Source organism: Natator depressus, chromosome 1, assembly GCF_965152275.1.
Source record: "Natator depressus isolate rNatDep1 chromosome 1, rNatDep2.hap1, whole genome shotgun sequence".
NCBI classification, from domain to species: domain Eukaryota; kingdom Metazoa; phylum Chordata; order Testudines; family Cheloniidae; genus Natator; species Natator depressus.
Genome location: NC_134234.1, coordinates 124,030,390 through 124,047,079, shown reverse-complemented (window position 1 = coordinate 124,047,079; position 16,690 = coordinate 124,030,390). Strand labels below are relative to the sequence as shown.

The 16,690-nt window shown below is 41.6% G+C and overlaps 2 protein-coding genes across 8 annotated transcripts in view; one reads left to right on the top strand and one right to left on the bottom strand.

The window, feature by feature from the left end:
- Positions 1–16,690, top strand: part of ZBED1 (zinc finger BED-type containing 1) — a 282,308-nt gene that overhangs the window by 244,392 nt on the left and 21,226 nt on the right. The gene's annotated exons all lie outside the window — the stretch shown is intronic.
- LOC141982993 (uncharacterized) lies at positions 14,665–16,578 on the bottom strand. Its single transcript, XM_074945629.1, has 2 exons — positions 15,926–16,578; positions 14,665–15,257 (listed from the first exon to the last, which is right to left on the bottom strand). Exons 1-2 carry the CDS (start codon positions 16,302–16,304, stop codon positions 14,833–14,835), a joined length of 804 nt encoding a protein of 267 aa, XP_074801730.1. The 5' UTR covers positions 16,305–16,578; the 3' UTR covers positions 14,665–14,832.

Below are 16,690 nucleotides of genomic sequence, written 5' to 3'. Positions count from 1 at the left end.
GTTACACTGGTGCAAACCCCTAATGAAGATGCACTTAAACCGGTTCAAATGTCACTGAAATCCAATCTTTGTTAGGGGTTTGCACTGGTGTAACTACATCAATTTTAAATTGGTTTAATTACACTGGTACAAATTTTCTAATTTTCTAAACAAAAGAGCTGTGAAGAGAGAATTTTCTGCTTGTGACTCATCCCACGGCTTTGCAGGTAGGATTGGGTTAAGTGAACTAAGCCTGATTCCAATGGAAAAGTTTGTTTTCCAAATTAAAATGAACCACTTTAGATGATCTAGGAACAGATCCTCAGTCCCACAAAATAAAATAGTTTAAAACTTTGATATGGAAATAGTGTTAATTTTAATGTTTTATAAAGGGCCTGGAGTCTGAAGGAACAGCAGTAGAAACAAAATATAAACAAATAAAACCATGTTTTAGAAACACTTTATAGTGTTTTTTAAGTATAGTGTTTATTTTTTCACTTGCATACTGCTAGCAAAATTGTAAGGGGAACACTTGTATGAAATGCAACACAACATTCTAAAACAATTTCATTTTGCTACATTTCATGTCTTGTCTGCCATTTCTTTTCAAAGTGCCAGACTCCAGTTTTGTTGTTTGTTTCCTTCCTACCTCACTTGCTAACATTCATTTTCTTTAAGGTGTTTAAGTACAGCTCAGCGTTCCGTGCAGAGTCACAGCAAAAATTCTCTTTCTCAGAAAGGAAATAAGATATCTTATTGTTTGCAGCACTCAGTGCCACTCATCTTTATTGTTGTGTCAAGGGACTCATTTTGGTACTATATTGACGATATTTAGAAACTAAATAGGATGTCACTGAACACATAAAGTGAGTTTGGATTTATCACAAAAGGGAACTGAGTACTTACAGCTGTAATAGTAATGCTTCCTGCAGTCCCTCATCCCCTCTTATTCCTTATATGAAATGCCAGTCTAAAAAAAATCTGCTCCTTCTTGTATTTAGCAGTGCATTCTGAGTTAGTTTCCCAGATCTGAAGAAGAGTTCTGTGTAAGCTCCAAAGCTTCTCTCTTTCACCTACAGAAGTTGGTCCAATAAAATATATTACCTCACCCACCTTGTTCCTCTAATATCCTGAGACCAACACGGATACAACTACACTATGTACATTTGAAAAAAAAAAAAAAAGGCAAAGCTGTCTTGTATCAATGGATGAAGGAGAGATAGTGAGTTGCTTTGAAGTGCCGTACTCACAGAGTCTGAAATGAGAATCCAGCAATTGAGGGGTTGCTTTTTGAGTCAGAATGTACTTTCTTTGTTTGTAGCAATGCTGCACTTTTCCTGTAAAGTAGTGGGGGCAGAGGGAGATCAGAATAATAAAAGTTGTCTCTATGAATTTTGTCTCTCCCCCTTCATTAGCTGTCTGTACTGTACCTTACTTTACCTTCTCCTTTTTATTGCTTAATTTTTGACAACATGCTTACTTATTTGGGGCCAAATTCTGCCACTCCTTCCCACATTGAGTTGCTGCTTATTCCACATATGGTCCAATTCACTGCAGTGGGACTGTATGTACCTCCATGCAGAGAGCCAAGACAAGGGCAACATACCACTTAAGCCTTCAAAATAAATGATACGTGATAGTCTTCTGATTAGGGGTGAATTTCCCCCAGAACAGTACATGAGTAATGATGGCAGAACTGGATCCCTTAGTTACACCCAACGAGAGTGGATATTATTTATTTCTTTGTGGGTTTTTTCTTCCCTCCCCCAGAATTTCATTTCTGAGTTGGTAAGTGTGAGTCTGGTTTTTAGGGTTACGTGGCAACAACACATTGAACATGGGGAGGTTGTTATTAATATTAATATCGGGGTGAGCCTTTCATCCTAAAGGCTCTCAAAGCACTTTGTAAACATATACAGGAATTCCGTCATCCACTGTAACCTGGCACTGATGGATGTACACCCAGCCCAAACAGCTCCCAGACAGGAATTATGGAATGGTTTTGTCCCCTCTTACATTCTCTCCTTTTGTTTGTCGCCATTTTGTTTGATTCCATTTAGGGGCCCAGAAGGTTAAATAGAAAACATCCAGCTTACTGTATTACTATCTTCACTAGCATTAAATCCACTTCTTTTACATCTATGAGCCCAAACTTCTGAAGAGACAAATATCTCCTATGAGGTGCCAGCCACACTCAGCTCATCACCTCCCAGGAGACCCTCAGCACTTTGCAGCTACAGTCCCTGACCTGCCTAAAACAGGTATTTATGTGCCTGATTTTAACTCTTAAGCAGCCAAGTTTAAAAATATGCCACTGCACATTCATTTACTTTTCTTTAAGTATTGACAACTTAAGCTGCTTACAGCATATGAAATGTTTTCTTCTGATTACTGAATAAAGCTCAGAAAAAATCTCCCTAACATTATTAAAAATTGCTCTCCAACATACTGCAGTGATGTGCACCACTGTAAAAGCATGGATCAGTGAGTATTACCAGCTCCTTTAATCTTATAAAAAATGCTACATTAATGTCCACTCTCAGGTAGTGACTGAGGGGCTGATCCTGAGAAGTGCTGATCATCTGCCGCTCTTATATTTTCTGTCAAGGATGCCAGTCCCCACTGTAAAATTTCTTCTTTAAGTATCCTATTTCCAATACAGTTTATAGATTTTTTTTTTCTTTTCCCCCTGCAGGAGGTTTCAATACATGGTCATTACCCCTGTCACTGTGTGAGAGAAACCAAGTATTCCTTTTTTAAAATGTAAATTGATTTTCAGCCTTATGACTTGCTAGTAGACAAAGCCTGATAGAACTCTCTCTAGAGTTCAATCAGATGTTATCCCTTAAGAATCCGTAATGGATAATGGACTTCAGTTTAAAGGAACACAGCCCCAAACTGTAAAAGATAACAAATTAATAGGACAATAATTGACTAGTTAACAGGACTCTCATCAAACCCACAACTAAAATATAATCAATTCTGTGGTCAAACACAACAACTTCAGTGAAGGATACTGGCTGAAACTCAAGCAGAGAGGGTGATGCATTTTGTCCTCTCCAGAACTGCCTCTTCCCCTTTAGAATTTGAAAGTTGTTTCTAAATCCAAATTACCAATCTAATAACTCCTTACAGAAAGAAATATTTGACTCTACCACTGTATGGAATCACTGAAGAGTCTCCATAATATCCACTTTCAAAAACAGTTCCACTGCATGGGATTTCATTGTGCTATGGTGGAAGAAAGGAACTAATTTCATTGCTTTCTGCACAGCTGTAAGATTCCCAAAACTCCGTATGGTGCATTTGGTTGGACTCAGATTCCTTGCCACTAGAGCTCTAGCTGCCTTCTCTCATGCTTCATCTGTCTCAGACCACCTGTATATTCCAAGGTATCCTGTAAGGATGAAACTGAGGAAGAGGTTGCCCCTCAGTTGATTGTCCGTCACAGATTTTTGTCCCATATAAATAAGAATTACTGACTATTAAATCCAAAGCAAAGAAGAGGCTGAACATAAGCTTTCATGACCTGTATCGATTTGGGTTATTGAGGAGAGTGTAGTCAGGCATAGGGACTATAGCAGTCAGTCAGCGTGAGCTACCCCATTTCTTCCAAAACTTGAAATAAACTTAATTTTAGGGGTTTGTTTGTTTTCTTTGTTTTCTTCACTTGTTTCTAAATTATTGTTAAGAAATCTTACAAATGCTCAAGTGATGCTGGAAAACAAAATCCAAAAAAACTGGATTTATCTTTCATGCCATCAGAATTTTTGCACAAGACTTAGAATCACATTTGCTATTCAGAATGAGGCACTTTTTCCTTTTGGCACTCTGAATGTAGCAAATGCATTTCAGCTTCCTGCTTGAGGTGTTAGAAGACAAGCAAATCACCACATATTAATAGCAGCTGTACAGAATTAGAATAATTAAATTCTACAGCTGAAAGTAACAATACATCAGCATCAAAACCCACTCTCTAGGAGTGTCTGTCCCTACAATATCATGACTCTTTTTACCCTGAAATATGGCCTAAGGAAACCCAAGATAAATCTACATTTTTTGTACAATGTAAAATGGCTTCTGGTTAAAAGTTTGCAAGGATAAATGGATGAAAGTTATAAACAAGTGAGGAGTGTATTGACAAAGCTTTAGTCTTTTATAAAAGATTTTTATTGTTAACTTTTGTGTGGTAAAGGATAAACTCTCAAATTCATTTGATTTTTACCAATGCAGGTTTTTCAACATACTTGAAAAGATACAATTCCCACAGAAATCAATGAAGAAATGCTCTTTGTAGTGCCCTAATGGATGGGCAATAGTTGACAGGATATGGCACAGAGAACATTTAAAACATTACAGCAGGTGCCAAAGATTATTATCTCTTTGAAGAGAAGACACATGAAGTTCTTCTGATGGTGAAAACATTTTCATATTCAGAATTATAGAAGTTAGAGATGGGGAAGACTTACTCGATCATTTAGTCCACCCTCCTGCCAATGTGGGATTGTTTTCAATCACACATTTTCTAGTGAGTGTTCAGTCTAGTTCCAATCAGTGGGGCTTCTGCCAGAGTTGATGATGAAAGTGGAACTATAGCTAATGGAACAAGATCATTTGGAATGGATCAAACAGAGTTTCAACTTAGCAACTGAACTCAAAACGATCATTTAATGAAACTTACGGGCGATAAGCATTTAGAAGAGACTACTCTAAACGTTCCTTTGTTTCTCTGAAGAAGGATTGTGTAGAAATGCTGTATTGGAAATGTCAATTCAAATATAGCATTTTAGGAACATGGATAAAAGAACAGGGTTTGGGGTAAATCTGGATAAGATCTAGCCACAAACAAGACTCTATGGAACAGAGTTTTAAAAACAAATAAGGAATATCCATGGCTATTACTAAATCTAAATGAGTGTCTATATAGCAAGTTAATTATTTTTTCCCTGAGGAATGCATCTCCTCATGCTTTCCCCTTCTGGTAGCAAGTGGCTCAAAAAACTAAGTTTTAGCTTCTAACTGCCTCTTTGTGTGTATCTGTACACAGAGTGCCCTTCTCTGGGTCACTTTGTGAAACAGAGGATTTCCAGTTGCTGTTGTGTTACTTCCTCTCTCCATTCTCCAGATAGAAAGTGTTATCTTTTCTGTAATATGTCTGGTCTCTGCTAGGTAGCCCCCAAAACAAAATGCAAGGCTATCCCTGACTTCAAGCCTCCTCCAGGATCATGCTTCTGCTCCACCACCAGGACAGCTTAGTTTTTAGAGATCTGTGACATTATTCATTCAAACGACATTTACAGTGCAATAGGTGTTGTGGCAACAATACTATAATTACATGTTCTCATAGTTGTGTGTGTCTAACGCTTTGCAATGCAGTGTGCTCTGGTAAAGAGCTACCATCTTTTTCAGGCAAGTTTCATTTCATTAAGACTTTATTAGAATGCTGTCTCAGTGGCCTAGTGGCAGTATTCATATTTTAATTTTTATTTAAAATGTTAGAAAAAGACACCTAGGACCTTGCAACGTGCCCTTACATCTTCAGTTAATTATACAATGCAATAAAATCCCAGCAACATTAAAATAACCATCCCAACAGGAACTCAACATCATACTACATACTCCAAAGCAGGAGTTTCCTAGTCTAACTCAGGCAGGGAAGCTGCAGATAGTGCTGGCCTCCAGCTCCAGAGGTAATAGAAGGTGTTTTACATTTTAATCCATTGGCCAAAGGGCAGAGAGTGGTTGCTACTAGGCTCTCCCATTAGGACAGCTGCCAGGACACCACCTGTGGAGATGGAGAGCGAGCCACCCAGTATTCCTCTAATTGAAACATCCAGCCACAGAGAAGAGGGAGAGTATCAGCGAGTCTTCACTGCACTCCATCAGGAGGCACAACTGTGAGGCAGGGGAAAAAGCCATTGGCCTCTCACTAAAAAATCCTGTCATGCTACCCTGAGTGGAGGAGCAGTTCTGGGACAACATCATCAAAAGTAGGGAAGATGCAGAGGAATAGTTTGGATGGGGTGTGTGCAGATAGAAACTACATGAAGGTGTGGTGTGATCTACAGGTTTGCTGAGACAAGTAGGTGAGGTAATATCTTTCATTGGGCCAACTTCTGTTGGTGAGAGAGATAAGCCTGCCAGCTTACACAGAGCTACAGGTTTGCTAGCATTCGTTTGGGCACGACTTGCATAACTCACCTACTGTGTTGCCACTTACAAATAGTGCAGCCAGGCCAAATTGATGCTGATAAAACGTATTCCATCTGCGCATGCCACTTATTTGACAGAAAAAATATTTTTGGAATGTTTTGGAGAGTTACTGGCACCGTTTCTCACCTCCCGCCCCGTGTCTCTGTGCCTGTAAAGCCTGGTGCCTTAGTTACCATGAATCCAAGTGTACAGGGCTCAAAGCATGACAGAAAAAAAACTCTGTATGTAATCTAAAATAGCGTTTCTATAGATAAACAGACAAAACTCTGAATCTTTATCTCAGGCCTTCACGGAGAAGCAGCAATTGCTGGGTTCCACTGGAAAGTAGAGAAATTCCCTTTTCCATTGATTCCAAGTTTCCATGTCTGGTCCTACAGCGCTAGACATTAGCCCTATCGCTTTTGTTGAAATAGAAATATTGGTACAGGACTGAATCTAGTCCATTCTGGGCACGAGGCAGGTATAATTCAGGGTGGGGTGGGGGTAACTTCCACACTTGCAGAGGAAGGAGTAAACATTTAAATCTAGATAATACTTAATCCTGCCATGAGTACAGAGGACTGGACTAGATGACCTCTCAAGGTCCCTTTCAGTTCTATGATTCTATGATTTTCAGGCCAAGTTGTTGTTTGTTTTTTTAAATAGTGGCTTTTTGAAGCTCTGTTGGGGCTTGGAATGCCAGATTCAGCTATCCTTGGACTTAATTTGTAGGTTGCTGCCGGTGAGGCAATCAAAGGTGAATATCAATAAATTGATCACAAGGAGATATTACACTGGTCATCCTTGAAAACTTATGCATAAACTATTCAGTGAATACTTACGTATAACAGATACATTTGTAAAAATTAGGCTCAGTTTGCACATGATTTGTGAACAGGAAAAAAAGCTAAATTAACAAGAGGTGATTTGACCAGCTTTCCCTGGAGTAAAGATAATAGAAATTACTTGCACAGAAGATTTATTGCAAGCCCCAAACAAAAGCATTTACATTGTGACCATGTGAAAACAAAAAAGGCTACTAAAGTATTGAAAGATCAGATAGGTGGCTGAGTTAAATATATTGTAAGAAATGGCAAATAATAAGCCAAATTCTGTTCTCAGTTAAACTCACTGAAGCTCATGGAGTTTCACGGGTGTAATTGAGTACAAAATTTGGCCCAATATCTCTAGCTGTGTGTTCCAAGAGTACCATAATCCTGGGCATCCCATAGTTACAAGTAGTCAATACACATATTGGCAGGTGAGTGTTAGCTTGTCAGTTTATATGCATTATTACACTGTTCAAATATTTCCTTCAAAATATATCAGGGTCTGTAAGTCTTCAGAGGGCACATAGTTACATTTGGCAGTCCCAGTTTTAGTGTTGGAAAGCGTAAGCTCACAAATGAGCTGCATTAACATGTTCCAGCTGTGTGGGAGGAAATGCAGGTCACAAATGACAGAGGATTTGCATGAGTCCTAAACAACATACAATAAAACCACAATGTGCTTGCACAGCTTCCCAGGGATGGAATTTACAATGGTGCTGGTTGTGGCTCTTTCAGACTGAGCTAGTTCTCTGTCACTGAATGAGATGGAGATTTCTCTCCTAGTGCAGTGTCTAGACATGCTTTTAAAAATTAAGAGTTGTCCAAAATGTTTGGGGTATTTTTGGTTTGCTGTCTTGAGCTATGGAGCTTGTAACCTTTGACCTAAAATCCTTTCTTCATTTTACTAATGGTTTAGCCAAGGGTGGTGCATATGTTTTGATACATGATATTATTCTGATTCTAATGTAACCTTATTCAATATCTTTGTCTGCTGAGCTTTTAGGAAGCATTGCTTTCCGAAATAACTCTGTGATATTACTTGCAGCGTATTGTGTTCAGATGATTAAAGGCAGAAAGAGAGAGACTCTCAGTTTTGGAATTTAATCTGTTGAAAATAAGATGAGCCATTCAAAGTAAGTTTTAAAGAGTAGCTTTGCTCTGAAGAGTGGCTGTAAAGATGGCATTGTGGAATGCCATGTTTACTGTCCATATCCAATGTATTCACTTTACAAACATGCCAGACCTGTAAACTTAGCCTGCAGTTAACTTCCCCATGTAGACAAGTCCATAGTAAAGTAAACAATCAGGCTGATGATGCACAAAACAGAATAGAATTCAGCTCACAATCATCTTTCTTTTGACTCTTGTAGAAGCAGTGTTTACCCAGTCTGGCTCTTGGGCTTGCCACTGCCTTGGTTTCTCTAATTAAGAAAACTTTGCACTGTGGGTGTTTTCTCAGTAACTCTCCACTTTTGGGAGTCTGGTTTATTAGCGTAAAGTTCAAAATAACACAAAAGTTTCACCAAACCTTCCTAGCCGGCTCCTCTCTCTACAGACTTGCACTTCCCAGGCTGTCCCCTGGGAACTAACGTGTATGTCTCTATGCAATGCATCATGTGACCCTTTTATGTATCTGTTCTACCCTGGCACCAGTGCAGCTGAGCCCCAACCCCCTTAAAGGGCCACCTCTCCCTTTGACAGCTCTACAGAGTAACAGAAGTTAAAAAGGGGAAAAATGTATTTTTGCCACTGTTGATGCTGAAAGTAGATCTGGTAAGTCAGAAGGTGGCAGTTTTATCTAATCACTTTTCTGAATAATTTTCACTGTAAATGCAGTTGCAACCATACATTCAGTCCTCAGTCAGTTTTCATTCAGGCCGAGCCTCTTTTTCAGCTACTGTAACGGCCTACATACTGTAAATGTGTCCTTCTCCCAGTGCTTTGGCTGTGTAACCTCTTTCTGAAAGGTCTGCACTGCATTAAGTCAAATATGAACTGTTGAATGGGTCATAGATTTCCAACTTTTTAAAAAGTAATAGACTATAAAATGTGTTTATGGCAAGATGTTTAGATTTGTCATCTCTGGGTCACTAAATATACTTCAAGAAGAGGATCTAAAGGAGATGTGGTACCGTCAGTGCTCCCACACTGTACTAGCATGTGTGATGATGTAGCTGTGGTTTTCTGCTTATACTCATACTCTCAACACGAAAATGAAAGGCATCTGAAGCGTCAGAATTTAGAGGCTGGGATATAGCAGGATTGTGGCAGTGCTACAGTGGTTGCCATAAAAAGCCAGCATTTACCAGTGGAATCCTGTGCAAGTCACTTCCTATTCTGAGAGCCATTCTTTGATAGTTGTTGGCAAAGGCTGACATTTTAACAGTATCTACTGCCAGCATATATCATAAATGGGGGAACTGACAAGCACAGAGGTGTTTATTGACTTGTCATAAACCAAAATAAATAGGGGTAAGTTTTGTTTTCTTCTCTCATGCTGGGAATCCTTCTCTTTATGATCACATTGTTTTCTCTGCCATTCTTTCATTGCCTTTTTGACCAAAAAGGGGGGACGGATGCTTTTAGTAAGGTCCCAAGTAAATATTTAGGCACCTAAATAAGTACCCTGATTTTCAAACCAATCAGCTCCTCCTTTTGAAAACCTCAGCCAAATGTCCTGCTTATTGGCCTATCTCATCTCTCTCTGTTGTGCTTTTCGGAATAATAGTTCTTCCTGTTGGCAATTGACAAGAAGAGCTGGTTCCCACAGTACTGATATAGAACCATAGTGGAAAGTACTGGGCTATGTGAACAGAGATCTGAGTTGAGCAGCTTTCAACCAAAGTAGGAACTTTTATTGTTCATTTTCAGGTGTAAAGAAAGCTGTGGACATTACATAGAACAAATTTGTCTCAGTAAACTGGGATGCGTGGCAGCAGTACGTACTTTTGCCTTTTTCACTTCCTATTTGGATTACCATAATGTGCTCCTGGAGATTGGGCAGTCCTTGGAGGTTCCTTAGAAACTTCAGCTAGCGCATAATTCAGAGGCCAAGCTGTGTGGAGGGGTTGATTGCAGGTTGATTGAAATACATTAGTGCTCCCATAAGCTTCCCTGGTTTGCTGTTCATTACCAGGTGTAGGTCAAGTGCTGATCTTGATCTTCCAAGACTCAGGTAGTTTGATTTGTGGCTCCCTGAAAGACTGTAGCTCTTCTAGTACCCTGCTGTGACACTTGAGGTCAGCTCATGAACTCTGGCTAAGCGTTGCTAGAGTGGACTGCCTGAGGGTTAAAGGGAGGTGTTTGTCCAGTATCCTTAACTCTGGAATCACGTCTCTCGGTGGGCTGAATAAGCCTGCATTTGTTAACCTCCAGAGCACCGAGAAAACACCATCATTATGTTCAGGCTTTTGTATGAGAGGCTGGGAGAGGTATTTTTATGTTCTTGTTTTAGTACGGTGAGTCTGCTTCATTTGAACTGATGCTTGTAACACTAAATCTTGAGTTGTTTTTATATACACACAGAGAATTGGTGATGGACACGTTTAAAAAACTGAAAAATAAATGTGCTGCTTCAGTGGTTTTTAGGGTGGTTTTTAAAAACATGATACTGTAATTTAAACAGGGCAGGGTGAGTTTATAGCCTTTCGTGGGCCCTTGGACTCCAAGTTATAGGCCTGTGGTAAACCCCTGGCTACTGATCCCTTATGACAGGTAAGATGTATTAACAGTCCACAGACTTACCTGAGCTATATGTTTGTCCTCCAATGTAAATCCATGTCTAGATTTAAAAATGATAAATCCTTTGGATTATATTGAAAATTTGAACGGTCAAGAAATAAATGCTGCACTAGACTGAGGCATAGGTCTCTTAAACGGCCCTAAATTTAGATGCAATTCACTAATCCCTCATGCACTTTTCATTGCTCTTGGCAGCATGTAGGGTTTCTCTTATATTTGTGATGGAAACATCTGTTTACGAATCATGTCACTGAGATATGCATCTTCCTTATTGGTTCTCCAAGGTATGAGATAAATAGGCACAGTTCCTCTGGCAAACATCACTGCATTGCAGACTCATTTGCACCAGGAAATTTGTTCCTGTACATTTCTCTGCTGCGTAAAAAAAATCACTTTATTTTCACATAGGGTAGCCATGAGATATCACAGTGGAATACATGTAGCTCTAGTTCTCTATTTGCCTTACTCCTGGTATCAGCTTGTATCTCTGGTTGATGGTGAATATGTATTAACAGAGCTTTGCAGGCATTTTTATACAACCATTACACAATGCCATTATCATGGAATAAGATATGAATCTAAAACTCAGCAGCCTAAGGCATTCTGCGTGTTCTGGTGGTCCCTCTCAATTATCAATAGATTCTAGGTAGTTTTCATGTTCAAGTATTACTGTTATATTCAGTTGTTTTCCATATACTGCATTTTCTCCATGAACCGAGTCATTTATATTTTTTTACCATATGCTAAACAGGAATGTGACCCGTCATTCTAATGTGGCAAATATATATATATTAAATTTAAGTCACCTACAAAACTAAAGAATATTCCAGTATAAACTTAGTTATTGCACTGAAGACAAAGCCTTGAGAATGCTGGCAGCTTACACAATCCTTTAACTTCCACATACTATTTGTCATTGTCAGTGCAAATTATGGAGCAGAAACCTTGCAATTATCCTCCAGTTAATGTACTTTCAAATCAAAAGAAAGGGCAGATCTGTGGTACATCTGACAAGCAATCAGCTCACCTTCATTCCAAGCAACCAAAAAAAGCTCTTCAGTGGGGCTTTTTAATTATGAAATACGTCGTGCCAGGTCTGCTAACAACACTTAGAACAAGAAAGATGACTGTAACTTTTTCTTTAAACTAAGCCAGAAGCTTGGGAGCAGACAGTGCAAGGTGCCCAGATATGTGCTTTGTGGTAGTATAGTAGCTTCCTGCCCTGCCCTTCACATTATGAATGAATTAACAAAGAACCAAAAACAAGGCATTGCAGTATTATTGATATTCTTCTCTCAGGTTAATACCCACTAGCCTGCTACATTTGATACCATTCGGAAATAGTGAAGAAGTACAGCTTTTGTGTGTAGACAAGACCTGTGTTTGAAATGTACGTTATTGACAAACCCATGGGTATCATTTTTCATTTGATATATTTGCCTAATTATTAAAACTCAAACTCAAATTTGATTATATTGACAGAGAAGATCATAACAGTTACACCTAATTCCTGTGACTCTTTACTAATTAAAGACAAATTTAATACAAACATTTGTACTTAAACATTATATTTTAAAATTTCTGAGCAGTGTTTCTGCATTGTGCTAGATCATTTATGGATTTTTACAGAGTATTCCCAGCATTTCTTTAAACTAGAAGAGCAGTCATTTTTTAAAAGACCAAACAGCTTTTTCCCTCTCTTATCTTATATTTACAGTTATATTTTTTCTTGTCGACGTTGTGACTATCAGGAAAGTATCCAGGGGCAGATTTTCAAGGGCACATGTAAAATTAAGTATCCAACTCCTGTTGCCCTCCAGTGGGAGTTGGGCACCTAACTGACCTTTGTACCTTTGAAAATCTCCCCCTAAGACCAGATGTTGATACCATATTATAGTTCAATGCAGATGTTAACCAAGAAGTTGCCTGTGCACTAGCAGATATTAACGTTCTAAATAATATAGATAAAGGCCTGATTGGCCTGGTGAGTACTTGGATGGCAGACCTACAAGAAAATACCTGAAAGGCCTGATTCTCATGTTGCCTTGAACCTGGAGTCAGTTATAACTGGGAACTATGTGTGAAAAATTCTACTAATGTTGTAAGTGAGCAGAGAATTCTAATTTGGAAGCTTTTTTAGTTTTATGACCGCTTTGCACTGGATTCACATAGGTGTAAATGACCACCCAAGATGGAAGGCCGTATTAGAGAATTAGGCCTATTATACTTTAAGAAGTGGTGGTGATGATTCAGAAAGTAGCAGAGCACCTACTAAGTCAGTGATAAACGTCTGTTCCAGGATACTCTTAGGGCATGGCTACACTTGCAGATGTAGAGCGCTTTGAGTTAAACCCGCCTTCGGAGAGCACAGTAGGGAAAGCGTTGCAGTCTGTCCACCCGACAGCTGCAAGCGCACTGGCGTGGCCACATTTGCGGCACTTGCAGCGGCATTGGGAGCGGTGCATTATGGGCAGCTATCCCACAGAGCACCTCTTCCCATTCTGACGCTGTGGCTTGTGGGAAGGGGGCGGGGCATTCTGGGTCCTGTCCCAACACCCCATGATGCATCGGTTCACATCCCAGCAATCCCTGTGCTTCCATCCACATTTGGCCCCATCTTTCAACATTTTTTGTACTGCTCGCTCTGTCTTCCCTTTTGTCCTTCCCTGCGGGAATGGAGCCCGAACTGCTGAGGAATATGCTGACAAGTCTCGCCAGCACGTCACGTTTGGCAGTCGAGTTATTCCTTGTGATCCAAAGTGACAGTGAGGGCTCCGACAATGATATCGACTCGAGTAACGCATATGACATGAGTTTGCTTGTGGCATTCATGGACATGCTCACCGCCGTGGAACGGTGCTTTTGGGCTCGGGAAACAAGCACTGAGTGGTGGGATCACATCGTGATGCACGTCTGGGATGAGGAGCAGTGGCTGCAGAACTTTCGGATGAGAAAAGCCACTTTCATGGGACTGTGTGAGGAGCTCGCCCCCACCCTGCGGCGCAAGGGCACGAGATTGAGAGCTGCCCTGACGGTGGAGAAGCGGGTGGCTATTGCAATCTGGAAGTTGGCAACTCCAGACAGCTACCGATTTGTTGTTAACCAGTTTGGAGTGGGAAAGTCAACCGTTGGAATACTGTTAATACAAGTTTGCAGGGCTATTAATCGCATCCTGCTCAGAAGAACCTGACTCTGGGTAACGTGCAGGACGTTGTGGATGGCTTTGCACAAATGGGTTTCCCTAACTTGGGAGGGGCGATAGATGGCACACATATTCCAATTCTGGCACCAGCCCACCTAGCCTCAGAGTACATTAATCGGAAGGGGTATTTCTCTATGGTTCTCCAGGCGCTTGTGGATCACCGTGGGCATTTCATTGACATTAATGCAGGCTGAACCGGAAAGGTGCATGATTCAGTTAAATCTGTATGCTGTACCCTCCGTAACATTTGTGAAGGGAAGGATGAACGATTCACTCAGGCATGGAACTCGGAGAGTCAGCAGGGCTATTAGAGGGGCCCAGCGCAGGGCTGCAAGGATTAGGGATGCCTTAGGGGAGCAATTTGAGGCTGAAAGCCACCAGTAATGTCTGCACGGGAGTGAAATGTCTGCCCTGCACGGGAGTGAAATGCAGTGGTTCCAATATTAGTAGGAATCTATGTTTGCTACGCTGACTTGCAGTGCCTGTTTCTTTCCTGGGCTAAGGTATCTTTTACTTTATGCAATAATAAAGAATATTTTCAAAGCCAAAAAATACATTTATTGAAAAGAAAATTCATTTATTGAAAAGAAATGTTGGAGATTGGTCCTGCTGTGAGCAGGGGGTTGGACAAGATGACCTCCTGAGGTCCCTTCCAAACCTGATATTCTATGATTCTATGAAACACAACTGCTTGGGAAACAGAAAGGGGAAGGGGGTGGGGTGGGGCACGGTACAATCACAGATTTGTGAATGTCCTGTTGTCATACTCAGCCTTCCTGTCTGGAGTGCTGTGCAATGAGTGCTGCACTTCAGGATGGCTGTTCTGCATGGTGATGGGGGTTGAGTGCAGTGGGTAAGGGTCGTAGTTTTCAGGGCTCGGTGGGGAAGCTACAGGTGTTGGAGGCAGCTGGTGGCGGTAAGAACCCGGATGTTGGGGAAAGTGGGTTGGAGGTGACATGGGGGCACAAGGGAAAGCGTTTTGGGACAAGGGCTGCGGGGGGGGGGGCAGGCACGGTAATGCTCCACCTGCATGGCTACGAGAGCCTGGATAGAGTCCGCTTGGCACTCCATTATGCTTATCAGCCGATCCGTGCTTTGCTGCTGGAGCACCCCGCTTTTGTGTCGGTGCTCCTCATTCTGCTGGCGGATCCTCCTTTTACTATCCCGCCACTCCTGCACTTTTTGATTTTCATTACTTGAATGCTGCATTATTTCATGCAACATGTCTTCCTTGCTTCTACGTGGCCTCTTTCTGATTCTTTGGAGTCTTTCGGCCAGTGATAACACGGATGGCTGAGATCTCAAGGTTGCATCTGTAAAGGCAAAAATGCAACACTAAACAGAGACAGCATTGTTCACACCAGACAGAGCAATGATTCCCCCATACTTAAGGGCAAGCACAGTCTACACAACAGCATAATTTGCCCATCCCAAAGTGAGCGCACATAACCCACAGGAGCCCCAAAATGATGAGTAAGCACAGGGTCAAGCATGACTGATTTTCACAGCTGTACTGTCCTCTGGGTTTCTGTGCCTTGGGGAGAGCCAACACCGGCAGGGGGCCCCCTATACTGAACACTGTCCCCACATTTTCCACAGGAGTTCGTCCTGGAAGATATCTCGCTGCTGAGGGTGACCTGGGAAGCAAGGGAGGGTCTTCTACTGCAATGCGGCTTCCGCCCTGACACATATGCAGCTTGCATGTGTGCAGCAATGGTCCCCCCCGCCCTGCATGGCTCAGTGGCGCGGACAAGTTAGCCTTGCTGGGACAAGGACCACAGTGGCTCTCCCGAGAAACCTGCTCAAGCACATTGCCCAAGTTCTGGATGAGACCTTTGAAGAGATCACTGAGGCCGATTACCCCGATGTGAGAGAGCACATCAACACCCTATTCCGCATCTAGGTATGCATGCAGCCCTAACCCTCCTCGCCCCAAGAGCCCGGACCGAATAACTTCCTTCCCAAAATAAAAGCCACTTACTGGGAACCTCTTTTGGTGTTTCCCCAAGCACCGGCCGCCGTGACTGGCTACCTTCCTCCTGGCTTGAGAACAGCTCCTGGCTGTATGCATCTAGGGATTCCGGGGCGTCTTCCTCTGCCTCAGCACCCTCACTCCCACTTTGCTCCTCCTCCTCCTCCTCCTCCTGCCTTGTTGAACTGGGCTCTAAAGTGTCCATGGTGGTACTTGGAGTGGAAGTGGGGTCGCTCCAAAGTATTGCGTCCAGCTCTTTGTAGAAACGGCAGGTCGCAGGGGCAGCACTGGAGCGGCTGTTTGCTTTGCGGGCTTTACAGTAGGCATTTTGCAGCTCCTTCCCTTTAACCCTGCACTGCAGAGCGTCCCGGTCATGGCCCCTTTCCATAATGTCCCTTGATATCTGCCCAAAGGTATCGTAATTCCTACAGCGGGAGCGCAGCTGGGACTGGACTCAAGTAATGCAGTGATGAGCCAGGCCTATAAAAATTGAAGTCCATTTCGTGGTCATTAAACATCCCTCGGAATAAACAGTGCAACACAGAGTGCCAAATCCACAGTATCACAGTGACACTTCTAAGCAGTCCTGCCACTGAGATTGATCAGCTGCAAATCACATAGGTTCATTTATGTTTCAAACTAATGTTGAGTTGTTATATATTTGCAGCATCACAGCAAAGAAAAAAATGCACCTCAATCTAAGAAGGAAAGCAAATATTACTGTAGAACTCTTAAATAGCGTGCATATTGCTTGTGGGTGTAGCTTCACATGCT